This window comes from Callorhinchus milii, unplaced genomic scaffold, assembly GCF_018977255.1.
Source record: "Callorhinchus milii isolate IMCB2004 unplaced genomic scaffold, IMCB_Cmil_1.0 Scaffold19, whole genome shotgun sequence".
NCBI classification, from domain to species: Eukaryota; Metazoa; Chordata; class Chondrichthyes; order Chimaeriformes; family Callorhinchidae; genus Callorhinchus; species Callorhinchus milii.
Genome location: NW_024704760.1, coordinates 2,451,388 through 2,468,460, shown reverse-complemented (window position 1 = coordinate 2,468,460; position 17,073 = coordinate 2,451,388). Strand labels below are relative to the sequence as shown.

The window sequence follows — 17,073 nt, the reverse complement described above, 5'->3', positions numbered from 1 at the left end:
TTTCAGATAAGATTTGGGGAGTATTGAAGGTTTGAGGAATGTTGCTGTTAAGTGTACAATTTGTTAAACTTTGGATCAATAATCATTTCAAAACTTTTCACTGGCCCAAACGTGTTCTAACTTTACATAATGTTCGCATTCGTCGGCAACTTTGCTACTGTCAAGATTATTCATATACCGGTTCAAAACTATGCTGTTTGTAGAATTTTTTAGAACATTTATAAAATAATGATTTGTAAATAGTATTGCAATTTATATTGTATTTAGTTAAAATAGTAAAATCTTGGGAAGGGGTTGGGGTGCATACCAAATATTATGGGAAAAAAGATCTGATCTGACAATCAGATGAATGCCACAGACTAATAGGGCCTGTCTCTAATAATATATATATTTTTAAAGGAGTGATATACACAACAGTACATTGAAAACTTCTTCAAACTTCAATTATGATCTTTAAAAATTTATAAAATGCTGAGGTACGGTAGAAACTGTCTAGTAACCTGAGATGCTGTTAAGTAGAACTGAAGATACAAAGAGGCAGCAAAACGGAACAATCAAATTTACAAGTTCATTTGAGTACATTAATATTCTCGTAACTAGCCCTTGTTTCTAATTCTCTCTGACTTTTTAACATAAGCAGCACAAAGTTTTTTTTTGCCTTTTTTTTAATAAAACGTAAAACAGTGACACACACACACACACACAACCGACTGAAACCAAACCAGAAATACTGGAAATCCACAATGGGACAACCAAGACGTCTGAAGGAGAAAGATAGGTTAACGTTTCCCAGGCATAACCTTTAATCAGAACTGAAAACAGTGGACCGACTGCAAGATCCCGTAAATCGACCTCGAGGACGGGAAGCAACAAAACACAACCAACTGAACTAGTTCAGATTCCATTGTTCGATCGCACATAGCAGCTTGTGAAAAAAGTTTATTTTCCTACACAATAATTTGAAAACTTGAGTGGGCTGGAGGAGGCTTGATTCATACGGTGCTTCAGTGCCTTTCTTACTAAGTGTTGAGTAATAACATTTAATATGTGACAAAACAGCCAAGGCCAACAAAGGGGAACCGCAGGGTCATCTGATCTAAACTTGATTCGTTTTTTTGTTCCCCCCCCCCCCCCCCCCCTTCACTCAACAAGTAAGTAGCACTTGTAGCACTCAACCCAATTTTTACCAAAATGACAAAGAATTTCAAATAACTTGTGTGCGGAATGTCTCAACGGCTTTGGATGACAACCTCGTTATGCCAAGAAATTGTCATTACCGGCTCCTTCAACCCCAAAGTACTTCATTCTGGATTTAAGTCTGCAGTCAATTCAGTTGTTTTGCACAACTTTGCGCGCGCACACACGCACACACGCACACACAAAAAAAACCATAGCAGCAGGTTTATTTCAACAATACACCCAAGACAAAAAGTGATGTAAGTAACAAAATGTAAAAACATCAGCCGTTTTAGCAGCACAAAAAAAACAAATCACTCCCGGTACCAAACCAGGAATGCACAATGATCTCGATGCCGTTGGAATGGTCACAAGTACTTAACCTCATCAACAAAAGATTCTCACAATTGGTTCATTTCATTATACTTTTGTACATTTTTGCCACTTATTTTTTTTGGGGGGGCAGGGGGGGGGGCATTGTGTTTTTTTGAATGAACGCACCATAACGTAATCCACAATCGGAGCTTGTTATCATCATAATATCCTGACCCTTAAAAAAAATTACTTTGAGGCGATCCAATTCAAAAATCTGTGACGGTTCATATTCCATCCGAGCACTGATAACTAAATATTCTCTCCAGGAAAATAACATGGAAATTGTTGTAGCTCAGTTCTTTCTAACCTATGATTTACAACTGGCAAGTCTTAATTAGCAGAATGACTGTATTTCCCAGGCCTGGATAGGGAAACTTGTTTTGGCATTCCATAATATTGATGAGTTTAAATCATAAAATTACATAAAAAGTTACCTCCTTAACTGAAGAACAAGCAATCCTGACTTCAGAAATCTAGAGCCATCGGTTAACGGTTTTTAACGTTTCATAAAGGAAAATGGGACACCCAACGGGAACAACCAGTGGTTAACAGGTCCACAAAGATTCAACATCGTCTTCAGAGCACAAAGGAATTTAAATGAATCACTTTATCTGGAACACTTCTGTTAGCACTACTTTTAGAAGCTGCTGAAATTTTCTTTTTTCAACTGGTTACAGGAACTGTGGGCCTTGGTGGACAGTTGCCATGAGAATTGTTCGTATTATGATTCAAGCAATGCTAAATTATACAGTAATTTGCATTAAAAAATTCCTGCTACTGCAGGAATGCAATTTAAGATATAACTATAGACAAAAGACTGCAGCGTGTATGTTCCTATCCACCTCAGGCAGAGTGATAAGAATACAAGTTTACCATCAGAAACATAATTCCAGTTCACTTGGAAGGAAGTAGGACTAAAGCGCATATCAGATCAAATGATTTCGGTTTTCAAAAACTTCACTTGCACGAGTGGTGGCCCATTAATTTATTTCCTGTTATTTTTTTCACCAAAAAAAAAAAAGGGGTAAAGGTGATGTGCTCCAAAATAAAATTGAATGAAGCCAAATTGCAAGTACCCGAGAGGGAATCGGAATGCCAGTATACTGTGGTGGAGCCTCGCAGCTCTTCAGCAAGTAAAACTCTAAAAGGGAGGTGTATTCTGTGATTTTATCAAATAATGAACTTGATTCCTCTGTTTGCGGAAGATTAACTTACGAGAAACGCAAGTTTGATATTAAACCTTGTTCATCATACGGTGACAACTCCTTTAAAACGCCTACAAATGTAGTTTAGGTTACTAGCAAGACAACTGCATTTGCCACAAACTCAAATCTTAATTTTTTTTAAAAGTGTCTTCCAATCTTTGTCGCCTTTCTTTACGTCTGATCACGCCTATTTTGCTAGAGCAGTATACTTAGTTAGCGCTTTTGTGTTTTTTTTGGGGGGATTACTAAAATCTTAAGCAAAACTTGGCAAGCGAAACCCTTTACTGATCGAGGAACAAGAAAGCGTAATTCTAAAGCACGATTAAAAAAAAAAATGCAGTTTCATACCTTTTGTGTTCATAAACTGCAAAAACAAAAATTAAACTCAGCTATACTTTAAGTACAGTCATTCTTGGGAATGGTGAAACATATCTTGGCATAAAGTGTACTATGGTATGGATTCATCTCATCTCCGGGTAATGGTCAAAGATGAACAGTGCATTTTAACGTTACCAGTGACATTAAAACTAAAAGTTTCTGATCATATTTGTAAATTAGGGTTAACCCAGTTTCCATTGAAAACTACTCTTTTTAATCAAAGCATTTATGACCACTAAACTCTGGGGGGGGGGGGGGGGGGAGGGGGAGAGGGAAATGGAAGGACTAATAACATCTTATAATAAATGTTAATGGTTTTATAATTATAAGAATATCGGAAAATAACAATCTCGGGTTTTACACAACTCGACTATATCCCAATGTAATGTCACCTCGAAAGGTCAGGACAGTCTTATCATTACTGGCTGGAAAAGGTAGAAGCAAAACTTGTAGTTTTAGACTGAACATTTAAGTTTTGTTTATATTGAAAGGAACATTAAAAATACATTCCTTCAAAGTTCTCAGCCTGTCCAATGGACAATCCCAAAAGCTTTCAAAGAACCACTGGCAGCAAAGCCTGAAGAGATTCATCACGTCTGCAGTCTACTGCATTAATTTGAATGCAAGTGTTGATGAAACCACATCAAGGTGCTCACAGCAATGGGGCTCCTGCTCACCAATCACTCAGTCCAACTCTGATTTATACAACACTTATTTGTGGCAAAGTGTAGAATGAAGAGTCAGAGTTTTATAAAATTAACTTCAAAGGCTTTAGCTGAGATAGGTTGGATGGACGATAGCAATCAATACTCACTCTTCCTTCAGTAGGTAAATGTTATACAAAAATGCATCAATCTCAAAAGCTACAGAATCACTTACAAGTTTAGCTCAGACAGAATTATAGACAGTCATTTGCTACTATAGACCCTTCCTTGACATTATGCTGATGATTCTGAAATATTGAATCTTTTCAATATACTCCGGCTCTTTACATGGACACCTAGATAGGTCACCTTCCAGGAACACATGGGGGAATATAGCACTTATAGCTTCTTTAACAAGATTCATGAACCATAAGCTTATTTGCTGCAGGATTTAATCGCAGTTTCCGTCTCTCGAGTGTAATTCCTTTGTATTATTCTATTCCTGAATCTATTCCTGAGGCCGCAGTACATTGCCTTAGACGCCTCATGTGTCCTCAGTAATTTCCATTATGAAGAGCTGGCCACATGTGCCACAAGCTGATTTTCTTCACAATTAAAGGCTTTTGGACCAACAGCATTGGAAGCCAATAGGCAGTCTTGCTCCAGCCAAGACTGGTTTCCTTTAATATTTTCAAATTGGACTATGAAAGAGTATCTTGAATTTTTGGTGATATTTTTGACCTAGGATATGACCAACTGTGCCATCTCACGGGGTAGAATGATATAATACATAGTGGATGAGTCTCATGGAAAAGATGGCATCAGAATTTTATCTGTTGCGATCTTTATTCTTGTTGAGTTTTAACGGAAATTTGATATGGAGATGAAAACTCATACTCTTAAGAAGCATTGAAAATCATAGCAGATTTAAATTTCCATCACCATCTCTAATATTCTAAAATGGTCCCTTTGTTTGCAATTAAAAGATTATGTGATTGTTTCCTTCAACGCAGCATAGTTGCAATAAATTCCATTCTAAAGGATTGTTTTTTTTAAAAAAAAATCATTTTAAAATAAGGCTTGCAATAGTTTCCAACTCTGGGCCTTGAAGCTGAAACTTTGGTCCACAGCTTAAGTTCCAGATTTCATGTTCGCTTCCCTCCCACTTCTAAGTTTCTACTAATGCTTTCCTCCTTTACAAAATAAATCATGGAAATTTTGCTGTGCTGTATGTTGGAAGCTTTGAGGATTACTCTTGCTTTATTGCAGCCCTGTTTCAAATACCTTATACACTTCTGTCATTACACTTCACTGCACAAAATTTAGTTCAAGCCTGTTAATTAGGATATCACAATGTAAAATTAAAATATCCCATTTATCAGACTGGCGCCATTAAGCAACATATCCATTAATATATCCACACTAATTTAACACAACGAAAATGAAAAGCATGCTTCGGGTAATGCCCTGTGCTTCTAAAATTAAAAAAAGGAGTTGAAACTATCTGGCTTCAAACGTCCTAAATTTGTAATTACCGGGTAAATTTGAAAAAAAAATTCTGAGGAGACTATTTGCATTCAGGGTCTGCTTATTTGAGGAGCTGGACGTTATCAAACTGCATGTTTAGTAGCAAATAAGTTAAACTCAACAGAATGACTACAAACACATAATCCCTTCCACTTCTCCTCAACCTATACTTTGGGGATGGTATTAAAAATTTATGGAAATCGGAACCTCTCAACATTTATTGCAATTCCCAACCCCCCCCCCCCCCCCCAAATGACTAGGGCTAGAGATGGCCAACAAATCACAATCCAACTTTCTTTTATGTAATTCACAGACAGCCACAGGATTCAGGAATGTCAAGAGATAATCTTTGCTCTATTTTCCTTCTCACAAATGCTCCTCTTCTCTTACGTTTGTGCTTCCTTCAGCGTTTTTCACCCCGCATGACAATGCAAAATATAGATATAAAGCAGTGTCCTTTCAGATAGCATTGTAGTACTAAAATAACAAAGGCAACTTCAAGATCATAATCCACAGGGCCAGGCTGTTCTCTTTTTTAAAAAGAATTCCACTAGGACTGTCACAGATTGACGTCCCTTACGTCTGTAGGAGTGCTGGTTTGGTCTGGCTCATGTACAGTTTTTGAGGACATGGCTTGTTCCTGCTGTTGTTGCTGAGATTGTTTTAAGCTCTCTGCCAGGGCAGCTTCAATCTGTTCTTGGCAAGCCTTCAGACAATCCTGGTATAAAGAACAATGACATTAATGATCAGGTAAATGAGACTGTGCACCTGAGATGAAAAAAAAAACCAGGATAGATTAGCGCCAATTCATAGAGGGAGCTCTTGTTAATAGGACGATGCAGTAGTAGACCGTTTCCCATCGCTAAGCTGTCTTAAAAACTTCCTTTAAAAATATACGTTACTCTTGTGATGCCTAATTTAATTAGCAGTGTGGGTGAACTTCAACAAGTGTAAAGTTTCCCCATAAGAATTAATCTGAACCTGAATTTATTTCAGGAGCATTTTATTTCCAAATGAATTCATCTGCATGTAGATATTATATGTAGTTATTGAGTCTTAATTATACACCTCCACGTGGAAAGGGCAGAGGAATGAACCCAGAAAGAGGAGAAACGTGTTTCTCAAAGATTTGGAACTAGGCACAGGGGAATTAATATTTGTCCCCAGTTGGTGCATTAATGTGCTGCGACACAGAAGATGGTTAAGTACATGTAATCACACGTGGACAGGATTATCAATTCAAGCGCATTCGAACTTTATAAATCTGCTTCGTTAACCCTTTGTCGGCTCATCAAAGTCGGAAGTTATTTGCTTGTAGTGAAAAGAGGTCAAGAAGCAACAACACCTTGCCATTTGCTTTCTCTTGTTAATCCATTTCAAATCCTGTCTTCCATTTCTCTCATAAATCCATTTTTCTTTCTTCTCTATCCACCCCCCCCACCCCCCCCCCCATAGAATAGAAAACTGTGCATGAGGATGAGCGACCGCCTTCAAAACTTTCATACCTACAATATCATACTTTTCACAGTAAACGCGCACACTCTACACTATGAGTTAAACCCTCAGCTACAATTAAAACTTGTGACTATTGAATCAGACTAACAACCACAACTTTTTCACCAGCTTGCCACGCAGAGTACCAACAGTTTCTAGTAAAGCTAAAGCCCAGATAATATCAAGCCTTCCCAAAACACTTGCGCCCAACTGCTTTTGCAAGCTAACAAAAAAAAATGTTTGCAGCAAATGCTTCTAAATTGCTTGGTTCAGATCGAAAAGTCAGTATCGTTTGTATTTTCCCCCAGTTTCAGTCTGTTTCAGGGTATTCAAGCTGAGCCTGTTTTGCATTATTATAGGTGCATGTAGAGCAAAGGAGGGTGACCTTTCAAACAAAAGTTGGTGGCTGCAGTGGGCAATGAACAGGCTTAATCCTTTGCATACTCTGACCTATAGCATACCTCAGTCTACACTTCTCCACATACATTATAAATTGGTTAAGATGTATACTGAACACAACATAGATAAGAGCAGAACCACCCATGTAGGTATTGATGGAGAAGCTGGTTGTTTATTGCCATACTTGGATAATTGTTCTTCTCATTAATGTGTTAGGTTTTTAGGACTCGGGAACAAAATAATGTGTTAGGCAGGGATTTCTGCATCAATCGACCAGACTCAGAATAAATCTCCTATTCCGTCCCAATAATCTGCTTCAACTCCTCCACCAGTGTGATGTTTCCCTTTTCCATATCTTTATTGTCTTGGAGATGTCATATACAGTGCCAACGTATGGCTGTTTTTCTGCCGTGGATCCATCTCCACTAAGAGATGGGTTGCACCTGTCCAAACTAATTCCACGTAGAGTTTGTATAACCAACCAAACAACAGAAAGAGGCAGCCAATTGTCTGTAGATGCTGAGTGGAAGCTAAATGTGATCTCTTCCAAACGAGGGAACATTTAAATGATGAATTATACAGGGATACGGTTTCCAGCTCTTCTCCTTGGCAGGGCGTGTGGAGAGGCAACGGCGGACATAAAATAAAAAATAAAAAAGGAACTGAAGAATGGGGATGATTTGGAGTTTTGCTTCCTAATGGTCCAGCTCTAAAATGCACTTATTAGTGGTCTGGAGTGAACAGAAATAGCAAAGAGTGCATCATCTGACAAGAATAAATTGAGGGCAATCTATTCTTACTAGAAATGTACAATAAATGCTTAGAAGTTCACAGTGCAAGCAGAGGAAGTGGTGAACCGTAACTCCACTACAAATTACAAAGAATCCTCACCTCCTACACCGATGGAAATATTGCAATCATTGACCCCAACTTGTTATACAATAATGTGTTAGGGTCCACAGCCACACCAGTCACCCACTAAAACAAGATACATATCTTTACCCAGTCAGCTTTACTTATAAAAAAGATAGTAGTTGCTTTTTCGGCTCTTTTAATAATCCAGGGGTTTTGTTTATAACTATTTTTTTCTTCAAAAGATGAATTGTGTTCCATGCTATTGTATTCAATTGCCGTATGAATTGATGTACTCGGATCCAATGTATAACAATACGTTTTAATCTTAACAAGTCCTTTGTGCTTTAAAAAAAGGCCAAAAGTACAACTCTTAGTCTGTTTTTTTCCATCAGATCTGGACTCCCAATAAAGGAATGAATGCAGCCTCCCATCTGTTCCCTTTCAACCAAACAGCCTCACGAGGCAGTATACAAATACCTAAGCTTTTGGTTTTGTCTGCATATAGGTAGTAGTAGTAACCTTAGAAGTAGTGGGATTCCTTTCACCTATTGCAGCCTATTATCCATCCTCTGTTCCTTGCTCCAGCATTTCTAGCCCACAATGCTAAGGCACATGCCTCATAGAGGCTTTTTTTTTATCTTCACCAGCTGTCGGGAGGGAGGGAGGGAGAGACTGGGGTTGGGGGAAAGAGAAAATAGTTGAAAACTAAAGGGAACAACAACTATTTTTTAAAAAAAATAAAGCCAGCTGGGGTGCAGGTAACACTACTGCAGACCAGCAGTATTGAGTGCTTGACAGGAACAAGATCAAAGAGCGAGAATAATACACTGTGGTAAACTCATCCCAGTCTTTCTGCTGCGGAATGAATAGCAGAACAACGGCCTTTGGGGCCCAGTCGCACCATAATTGGTTCCAATTACCAGGATCAAAGGAGAAGCAGGAAACTGGATTCTTTCTGAACAGCCTACCCAACGAACAGCTTGGCCATTTCTTAGTTCACGTACTCTCCCCCCCTTACCACCCCCCCACACCCCCACACACACACACATTCTCAAAACAAAACAAATCACAAAAGGAAAAGCAACGAATCTCTCAAAAATATGTAAGCAATTTTGGAGGACATTAATTAACGTTTCGATCTTAGTACTCAGTGCAAAATATCTTACTTTATTTACCAAGAAGAGTGAGATCTGTATCTATTCAACTACACTCATTTCTTGGGGAAAATTAACTTGCGCATAAATTCGTCACTGGAACAAAAGAGCTGATACTTCTCGTGCTGTATCTTCGTCAATTCAACAGGAACAAGTTCTCTGTTGTAACTGCTAGAATTAATTGTTGATCACTGGTTTTAACTGGCATTTAGGAAGGAAACATGCCTTCCAAGTATACCATATTAATATACAGGCAAGGCACCATGACATCATTTTTCTAATCAAAGACATTTTCCACGCACCATAGGATGAGCGCCACATCGTTTCACACTTGCGATGTGATTAAAAGTGGGTGCATCAATTTGTGGAGTGCCTCATCTCAATCCCCTAAATAGCCAAGGATGGTCTATTGAGTTTCAGTTGCAAAAAAAAAAGGAAATCAACAGGTGCCGGATATAGCACTCCAAAAGTTGTTGAAAACCATAAATATTCGCTTTGAGGCAATAAGCATAGCTACAAGTTTGAAATATGGCAAGTTTGATGATTTTTCACAGGAGAAAGTTCCATGGAAAGACATTCTGCTTCTCTGTAATATTCCCTGGGATCAGAGAAATGGAGAAAACGCATATAGAAACATCAACTACCATGAGAGAAATAGGCTGTTCATGTATTCAGAAGAGCACATTTCCAGACTTTGAATGGAAATCGGGGAGTTGCATTGTTCAGCGGCAACCTCCTACCCTGAGAAGTCCTGAGCTGCCTCTCTTCGAAGTGAATGGATGATCTGCTAAGCAAGCTGGTCAATCTCACACCCTGTGGCTCACACTCGGTCCTGGGCTGATATTGAGAAAGCTCAACATACAAACCAGTCAAGAAAATAGAATAAAACACAAGCCCTTTACAGTACTGATGATAGTTGCATTTGATACAGTGCCTTTCATGTTAGGAGGTCATCGTAAATGCTTTACGGGATTTACTGTAAGGTGTAGTGACTGTGTGTTTGTTGGCAGAGTTCATTTGGTTACCTAATAAAGCCTGGATGGCAATAAGAAAAAAGCACAGACCTTGCATACCAGCATCACTGATTTTAAAGAGGAGTGCAGTGTGAAAAGAGCCCTGTATTTAACAATATCAGTGCAATAGACTGGCAGGAGAATACTGAAGAACTTTAGGACAAGGAAGATCTTACAATATTTTCACTCAACAATGCATTGAGAATGGGATGGTTTACACAGAACTTTCCTCGACCCTTAAAGCACATCTGACAAAAGATAACACTTAAAAAGAAGCAGACGAACGTGGCCAGGTTTCTAACAATGTTCAGCTCCAACATGTCTCAGTAACAGAAGACAGTTTCCTTTTTGAGCCTCAGAGTTTGCATTCCAGCTACTGGCTATCAATTGTTTTATTGTCGCTGTGCTTTCCTGCAAAGCAAAAATCCTAGTCAAACTTTCGACAGAGCAAAATCCTAACAAACTTAAAAACTCCCCTTCTCAATACACCAGCACTGCAATATTTTTGCTGGCTGCTACATTTAATAACCTAAACCTACGCCTTGTTATATTAGAATGACATGAATTTCTAATCAATGAGGCACCAATAGATAAAATCACCAAAACAATGGATAGACAAGATTGTCATCAACTTGAGGACTCCTCTGTGACGCAAAATGTGCTCAATACGATAGTTGTTCTTATTCAGTAAGTGGTGTCTCAGCTAGTGGTTTAAAGGTGAATCAAGGACACCGTGTGTGTGTGGTATTTAGAGGGCTAGCACCTTCAAGTGTTAAATACCATTGGGCCTCAAATCTGGAATGGATCCAGTTAAACTCCTTAAACAGCTCAAGCCTCATCATCAAATGGCAGGCCTGTTTCTGTTCTCAGGGCTGCTTTTTAACCGGGCCAATTGTGAAAAAGTTTTGTTAGATGTCAGCCAGGACACTGCCCTACAGAGAAAGCCACGCTAAGGCAGGACTTTCCACGTTAGAAGCAGATAAAAGGAGAAAAGCAAAACAAGAGAAAAGTTATATATATAAGAAGAAAAACTCGTTGTTCGGAGAAAGTTACGTTTTCTATTGTTTCTCTTGTTGATATGAGGCTTTGGGCCCACGCAAAGACTACTGCGTCTGGTTAGCAAATTGTCTGGGTGTTTACTCCGGTCACCTACCAGTTCTGTGCAGGTGATCTTGGCTAGCAGCTCTGTCAAAGACTCATCCGAAAGCGAACTACATGAAATTCCAAGTCCACGGATTGCTGCTGCTATACTCCCCGTTGCTATCATGGAAGGCGGGTACATGGCAAAACTGAAATCTGAAATAACAGAGGACGCACACAGAGTAAATTCCAGGCATTTCCAAAACATTTGAGTGCATTAAAACACAGTAAAGAATGTAACTATCAACCGGCTAAAAATTCCATCATAGAACGTGAATGATGTATTGAAGAGGTCTTAAGGACGTTCAGGTTACAATTTATAGGCGACACTACACGACTTTAATTGTGTACATCTGTATGTGTGGGGCGATCAATAACTGTAGGAAAAACGTTCACTGAGTCTATATTGTGTATCTCACAGAGGCTGGTTATGCAGTGGGATTAATTGAGGGCTTGAGAGCGCATTGGTTGGCCATCACCTCCGTTCATGAATGGTGCACAGAATAGAGGAGCTGAGATTTGTCTAAAACAAATTGTAGAAATTCAGGCTATCTATCGAACATTTAGAGCGACTACAAGGGTGTAAAGCTTCTGGAGTGACTGGTCAATTTATATTTTTCTTTACTCAGAGAGTTGTGGCATTCGCTTCCTAGGAGGGCTGTTGATGCATTGTTGGTGGGAATGTTTAAGAGGGAAGTTGACACAAATACTCGGCTAGTAACCTGTATCAGAGGGTATAGGGAGAAGGCAAGCAAATGGTATTGAGTTACAGATCAGCCATGATCTAAAGAAAATGGCAGAGCAGGCTTAACAGGCTAAATACCTACTCCTGTTCCTACGTTCCATGCCTGACAATGAGTACGTATGTTTGCTCTTTTTTTAAAAAAAAAGTAGAAACAAATTAAATCTTAAAGACAAAAAGAATAAATCTTAGCATGAAGGTGACTTATTAACTATAAAGCCAGAAGGTAAAACAGCAGAGTACCTGTGGCACACATGGCAATGAAGGTCAGAGTGTGTTTCTTAATAAGTTCCAGCTTGTCTACTGGAAAAGCCAGTTTTCCCAGGATATGTTCAATAAAATCATTTGGAGTTACAGCCGAGAGATCCCATTTCAGCTTCCCAAGAACAACTATCTCCCAGTCCTGGGGAAAAGAACATATAAGCGTTACATAATTGGCCAACATTAACTTATTTGTTTTTAAATCCAAACTTTTAATGTATTTATCTTTTAAGACTAGGCATCTAAAACTGAGCATGTGTCTACTGGAGAAATTGGTTCCCCTGTGCTCACCTTTTACTGACGGATGATAAAGCTGCATTAGGGGGAAAAAGGGACAGATGGGTCTATGCTGACCTGGTCCTCTCGTTTAGTATGTGGTGTAACTGTACACCCCGGTGCTTAACATGATCTTTCCAAACAACAAAAACAAAAATCTGTCTCCATTTATTTTCTTTGGCACATATTCTTTAGGTTCCCTAACGCATAAGTTGGAGGAATGACAAAACATATCCCGTGATAGAAGCAAACCAGTTTATTTATTCCTTTAGCAGCGTGGATCAAACTTTATGTCACTTTCCATAACATTGTCACTAGGGCCTCAGTAAACTGCCCACACCCATGCTGCACTGACCAGTTCTCCAGGTGTGACCCTTACACCAGAGCATTGCGCACCTTGAACATGCGTTCTAGGAATCTCAACTTAATAGGCCACTCAGGCGAGCATCTTGTTTTGTTTATTGCTGTCTCAGACTATTTGAAATATGTTAAAGCAATGAGTTGATTTAACACTTTCAGTTGTTCTCCCTTGGCATCATGTTCTATCATGGAATACATTTGCCTGCCTCCTAGTTTTAATTCCTATCTCCAAGAAGCTTGCATTTATCTGCATTCAACTTCATTTGCCACTTATCAGCCCAGGCGCATATCCTGTCAAACTCTCTTCTGTAGCATTTTTTGTCTACCTCCTCTGATTCCACAGGATGTCTAGTTTGGGTGTTATCTGCAAGTTCACTGTCTGCAAATCTAGAACATTTATGTAGACAGTAAAACTGACATCAGTCATATCAGTCGGGACCCCAACATTTAATAGAACTTACATGAAGTCCGAGTTACAGGCAAACTGTATAAGTCATATTAGACCCGATTTAATCAATAATCTACACTATGCATGTGTAATTCAGTGCAGGCATTAAGAGCACCTGCAGAAACAGGTCAAGGCTACATTTCCCGTGATTCAATGCGTCTTGGACCTGTTGCCTCATGCGCACTTACTTCCCGGCAAGCCTTGGAATCGCATTGAATCACGGAAATATTGGTCTTTTTGACGATCAGGATGCCTTTCAGATTAGAATAGTTATTTATACTCAGTCAGTGCTGAGACTGCAGGCCAATATTATTGTGCCTGCCATGTTGTGCACCATTGGCTGCTACGTTTCGCCCACAAAATAGTCAATTCACTTTACAGTATATTCTGTGAAGCACTTTTGAGACGTCTCGAAGACGTGATCAGTCTCTGTATCAAATGCAAGGATTTTTATTATTTAAATTAACCAATTAAAAAATCCATAGAAATGAAGAAAACAAAAGGAATTTTGTCACAGTTGATTTTTTTTTTAGAAAAGGAATCTTAAAAGAGCCTTTTGTTAAAAAAAATATTGTCACACAAGTTTCTGATCTATAGATTCGATTCCATAGTTACAAAGGCACTCAAACTGATCAGCTTCAGTTGGGTAAAACCCTCCAATCTTTCCCTCAAAATTCTCCCATGGAGAAATGGACAGTAAAACCAACCACAAGCTAAGCTGTCACAGGCTCTCGGCCATTTTAATATGTCTAATATCCATCAATTCTTTAACCGATTGATTTCATTATCAGGGTGGGCGGATACATTAGACTGAGTTATCGGACGGATCTCCCTTAAGTGCTGGGTGCCACGCCCAAGCACTCTGAAAACTAATGACATTTTCTTCGGTCCGCTTTGGTTTGAGCAACAAGACTGTTGGGTCTCTATCCCACACTACTCGGCCCTATTTGAAGGGAAGAGCTGAATGTCGGATCCAAACTATTTGGTGCAATAGCGACAAATACAACCTGCGTTTTGTATTTATAGGCTATCTGACCTATTAAAATGCAACAGTCTTCAGATTGCAACAGACCGTCTAGTCTGGTTTTGCAGAGATGGTGTGCTCTGAAGCTCCCCACATCCATCAAGGCTCGAAATGAATGTACTGTGTACTGCTGTAGTCACACCTGCAGTTGTATGCTGGGTGGCTGAACAGTAAGTAACAAGATTTGAACCAGTGCACAATTTCTCAGGACATGGAAACCCTGTATAAAGCTGTAACTGATGCATTGGTATCTGGCTGCATAGAAGTGTATGATCCCGATACTGTTAAAGATGGCCGTGGACCTAGAATAAGTTATTTTAGGACGGCCCCCCCCAGAACTCCACAACTGGCGTAACTTGTCAAATAAAAGCTTAACGTGCGTTCTTGTAACTTCTTGCGGTTTTAAGAGAACGATTCCAAGTTGTTTCAGGAGGTGGGGGGGCAAGCCATTCCTGTTTAGTGACATTCTCAGTTAGTCTAAAACAAAAGTACACGATAGCCAAATCAGCAAACCTTGACATATCTCTGCAAGTGGCATGCCATTTGGATGATTTTTATAGGGTCCCTGCACAGCAACTGCAGAGAGATTTGTTTTATTTATTGTACTACATTTGCAGGCTTATCTTAGATCTGTAATTTGTAGCTTTATTTATGACTTGATTCACAGAGAGCGGAGAGATGTATCTGCCTTCAAGTGGCCTCTCAGCGATTGATCTCTGCAAACAATCATAGCAATCAAGCAATATCACGGCTGATATAGTTAGCAATTGTAAGTATTCAACCAACTGCATTGCACTTATTTTACCTCTCGATGCCGTGTAGAAATTTCAAACTAAATCAATTTACTGAACGAACAACTATCGTACACTGAGATAAATATGTAAATACACTTGATCAACTTTTTTTTTAAGTGCACCTGCGATGATCACGGTGGAAAATTAGCTGCAGAGCATGAGACTGCCAGTTGGTGCACCTCAGTTTAATTGCAAACTTCAGATGTTTAAGCCCACCTACCCACCGAGGGCAAATGTCACCGTTTCTCTACTAGGACTAGAGAATATGGTGAGGTGGATAACATTCTCTCACATTCTGCCCAGCCCTGCAAATGGCGTTACATCTCAAGAGAAGGAAACGTTGTTGGAAGACATGTCGGATCATTCTATTCCCGGTTTCAACCCCCTGCTCCTTACAAACGCAGGCCGGACCTACAATTGTAACTTCTCAAATTAGAAGGCGAACGCTTAGAAAGTAGACACAATTTATGGCAGGTGATGCAATTAATTTCATAATCACTAGGCGTCTCCAAAACAGTTCAAAGGTTCCAAACAACTTGACGATCAACCAATGTCAGCGCTTCAGCATTAAACAACTAAGCAGCCCCTTGGCTTTTAATCTGCCTGCATAGAAGCCGCGTTAAAAACTGTAGCCGCACGAATGTAAAACGTTCTGCGTTCATTTCGTTTTTTCCCCGAAACGCGTCAAGAAATTAAAAGGTTGTCCCCGGTGAAGTTAAAGGTAAAGCGATGTTAGTCGCGGAGGATAAAGCAGGTGTAAGGGTTAATTTTCCAGTACTTTTTTTTTATTGTTTTAAAATACTCTGCATGAAAGGGACATCCCTTTCTTACCCACTCGCCCCTTCCAAATCAATGGGGTGGTGGGGGGGGGATGTACAGTGCTATAATGGTTCTCCCACTGGAGGGCGCCACGTCCCCTTTCCTGATCAATGTCGCTCTGCACCGAACCCAATGAAGTATTAGAATTATAATCAATAACCAGTTATCCTGCGCGCAAATGCTGCCGTTCAACAGGCACTGCCCTTTCCCCCCCCCCCCCCCACCTCCCGCCTGTCCTCGGCCCGAAACGAGCCGCTGTATGTGGACCCGCGTCCGAAAATGAATGGCAAATTAAATAAAGTCGTTAGAATATGCGAGTTACCGCCAATGCACGAAGGAACTGGCCTTTGAGGGTTTTATTAGTATATATATGTATACATATATTAGTATATATATATGTATTAGTATATATATGTATTAGTATATATATGTATTAGTATATATATATGTCATTAGTATATATATATATGTATATATATATGTGTGTGTGTATATATATATGTATATATGTGTATATATATACACACATCATATGAATACGTAATATGGAATATGTCATATATTTTAATAAAATCTTCTGAATAGTAATAGCAGGGTTTGTTTTTTTTTTACCAGCAGGTCCTGTGGAGCGATTGAATTGTCTGTGTAAATGCAGAGCTTCTCAGCTGTTAGGGGGATGGTTTCTTTCAACTTGGATGCCAGAAACATGCAGACTGCCCCCAGCAGCTGGAGGTGACACTTTTTGGTTGGAACCGAAGATAAAAATCTATCCAGATAATTCATAGCCAACAGAAATACTTCCTCTTCGCATTTCTGCTCCTCGCACACCTAAAAGAGTTGGGGGTGAGGGGGTTGGGGGGGGAGTTGGGGAGAGACAAAAAGCAGAATCAATATGCATATTGCACTTAAAAAAAAGCTAAACATTTGAAGTCATTCCATGCCATTTTTTTTTGTGTGTGGGAGGTGGGGGTCAATTTAGTGAGTTTGAC

At 39.4% G+C, this 17,073-nt stretch overlaps 1 protein-coding gene and 1 long non-coding RNA gene across 4 annotated transcripts in view; one reads left to right on the top strand and one right to left on the bottom strand.

Annotated features, from left to right (window-relative positions):
* Positions 1–5,585: 5,585 nt before the first annotated feature.
* The window catches only part of LOC103182468 (G1/S-specific cyclin-D2), a 74,941-nt gene continuing 63,453 nt past the window's right edge, over positions 5,586–17,073 (bottom strand). For 2 of the 3 annotated variants that reach the window (XM_042342184.1, XM_042342183.1), the window contains exons 2-5: positions 16,697–16,912; positions 12,346–12,505; positions 11,374–11,516; positions 5,586–6,023 (exon numbers count right to left, since the gene is read on the bottom strand). In XM_042342184.1, the coding sequence (XP_042198118.1) occupies positions 5,865–6,023; positions 11,374–11,516; positions 12,346–12,505; positions 16,697–16,912 (678 nt within the window). In that variant the 3' untranslated portion in view covers positions 5,586–5,864. Of the gene's footprint in view, positions 6,024–10,198; positions 10,632–11,373; positions 11,517–12,345; positions 12,506–16,696; positions 16,913–17,073 lie in introns of those variants that run through there. The other variant, XM_042342185.1, reaches the window with a different exon arrangement.
* Positions 15,142–16,862, top strand: LOC121850442. Its single transcript, XR_006085606.1, has 2 exons — positions 15,142–15,240; positions 16,700–16,862. It is a non-coding gene; the product is annotated as an uncharacterized LOC121850442 (long non-coding RNA).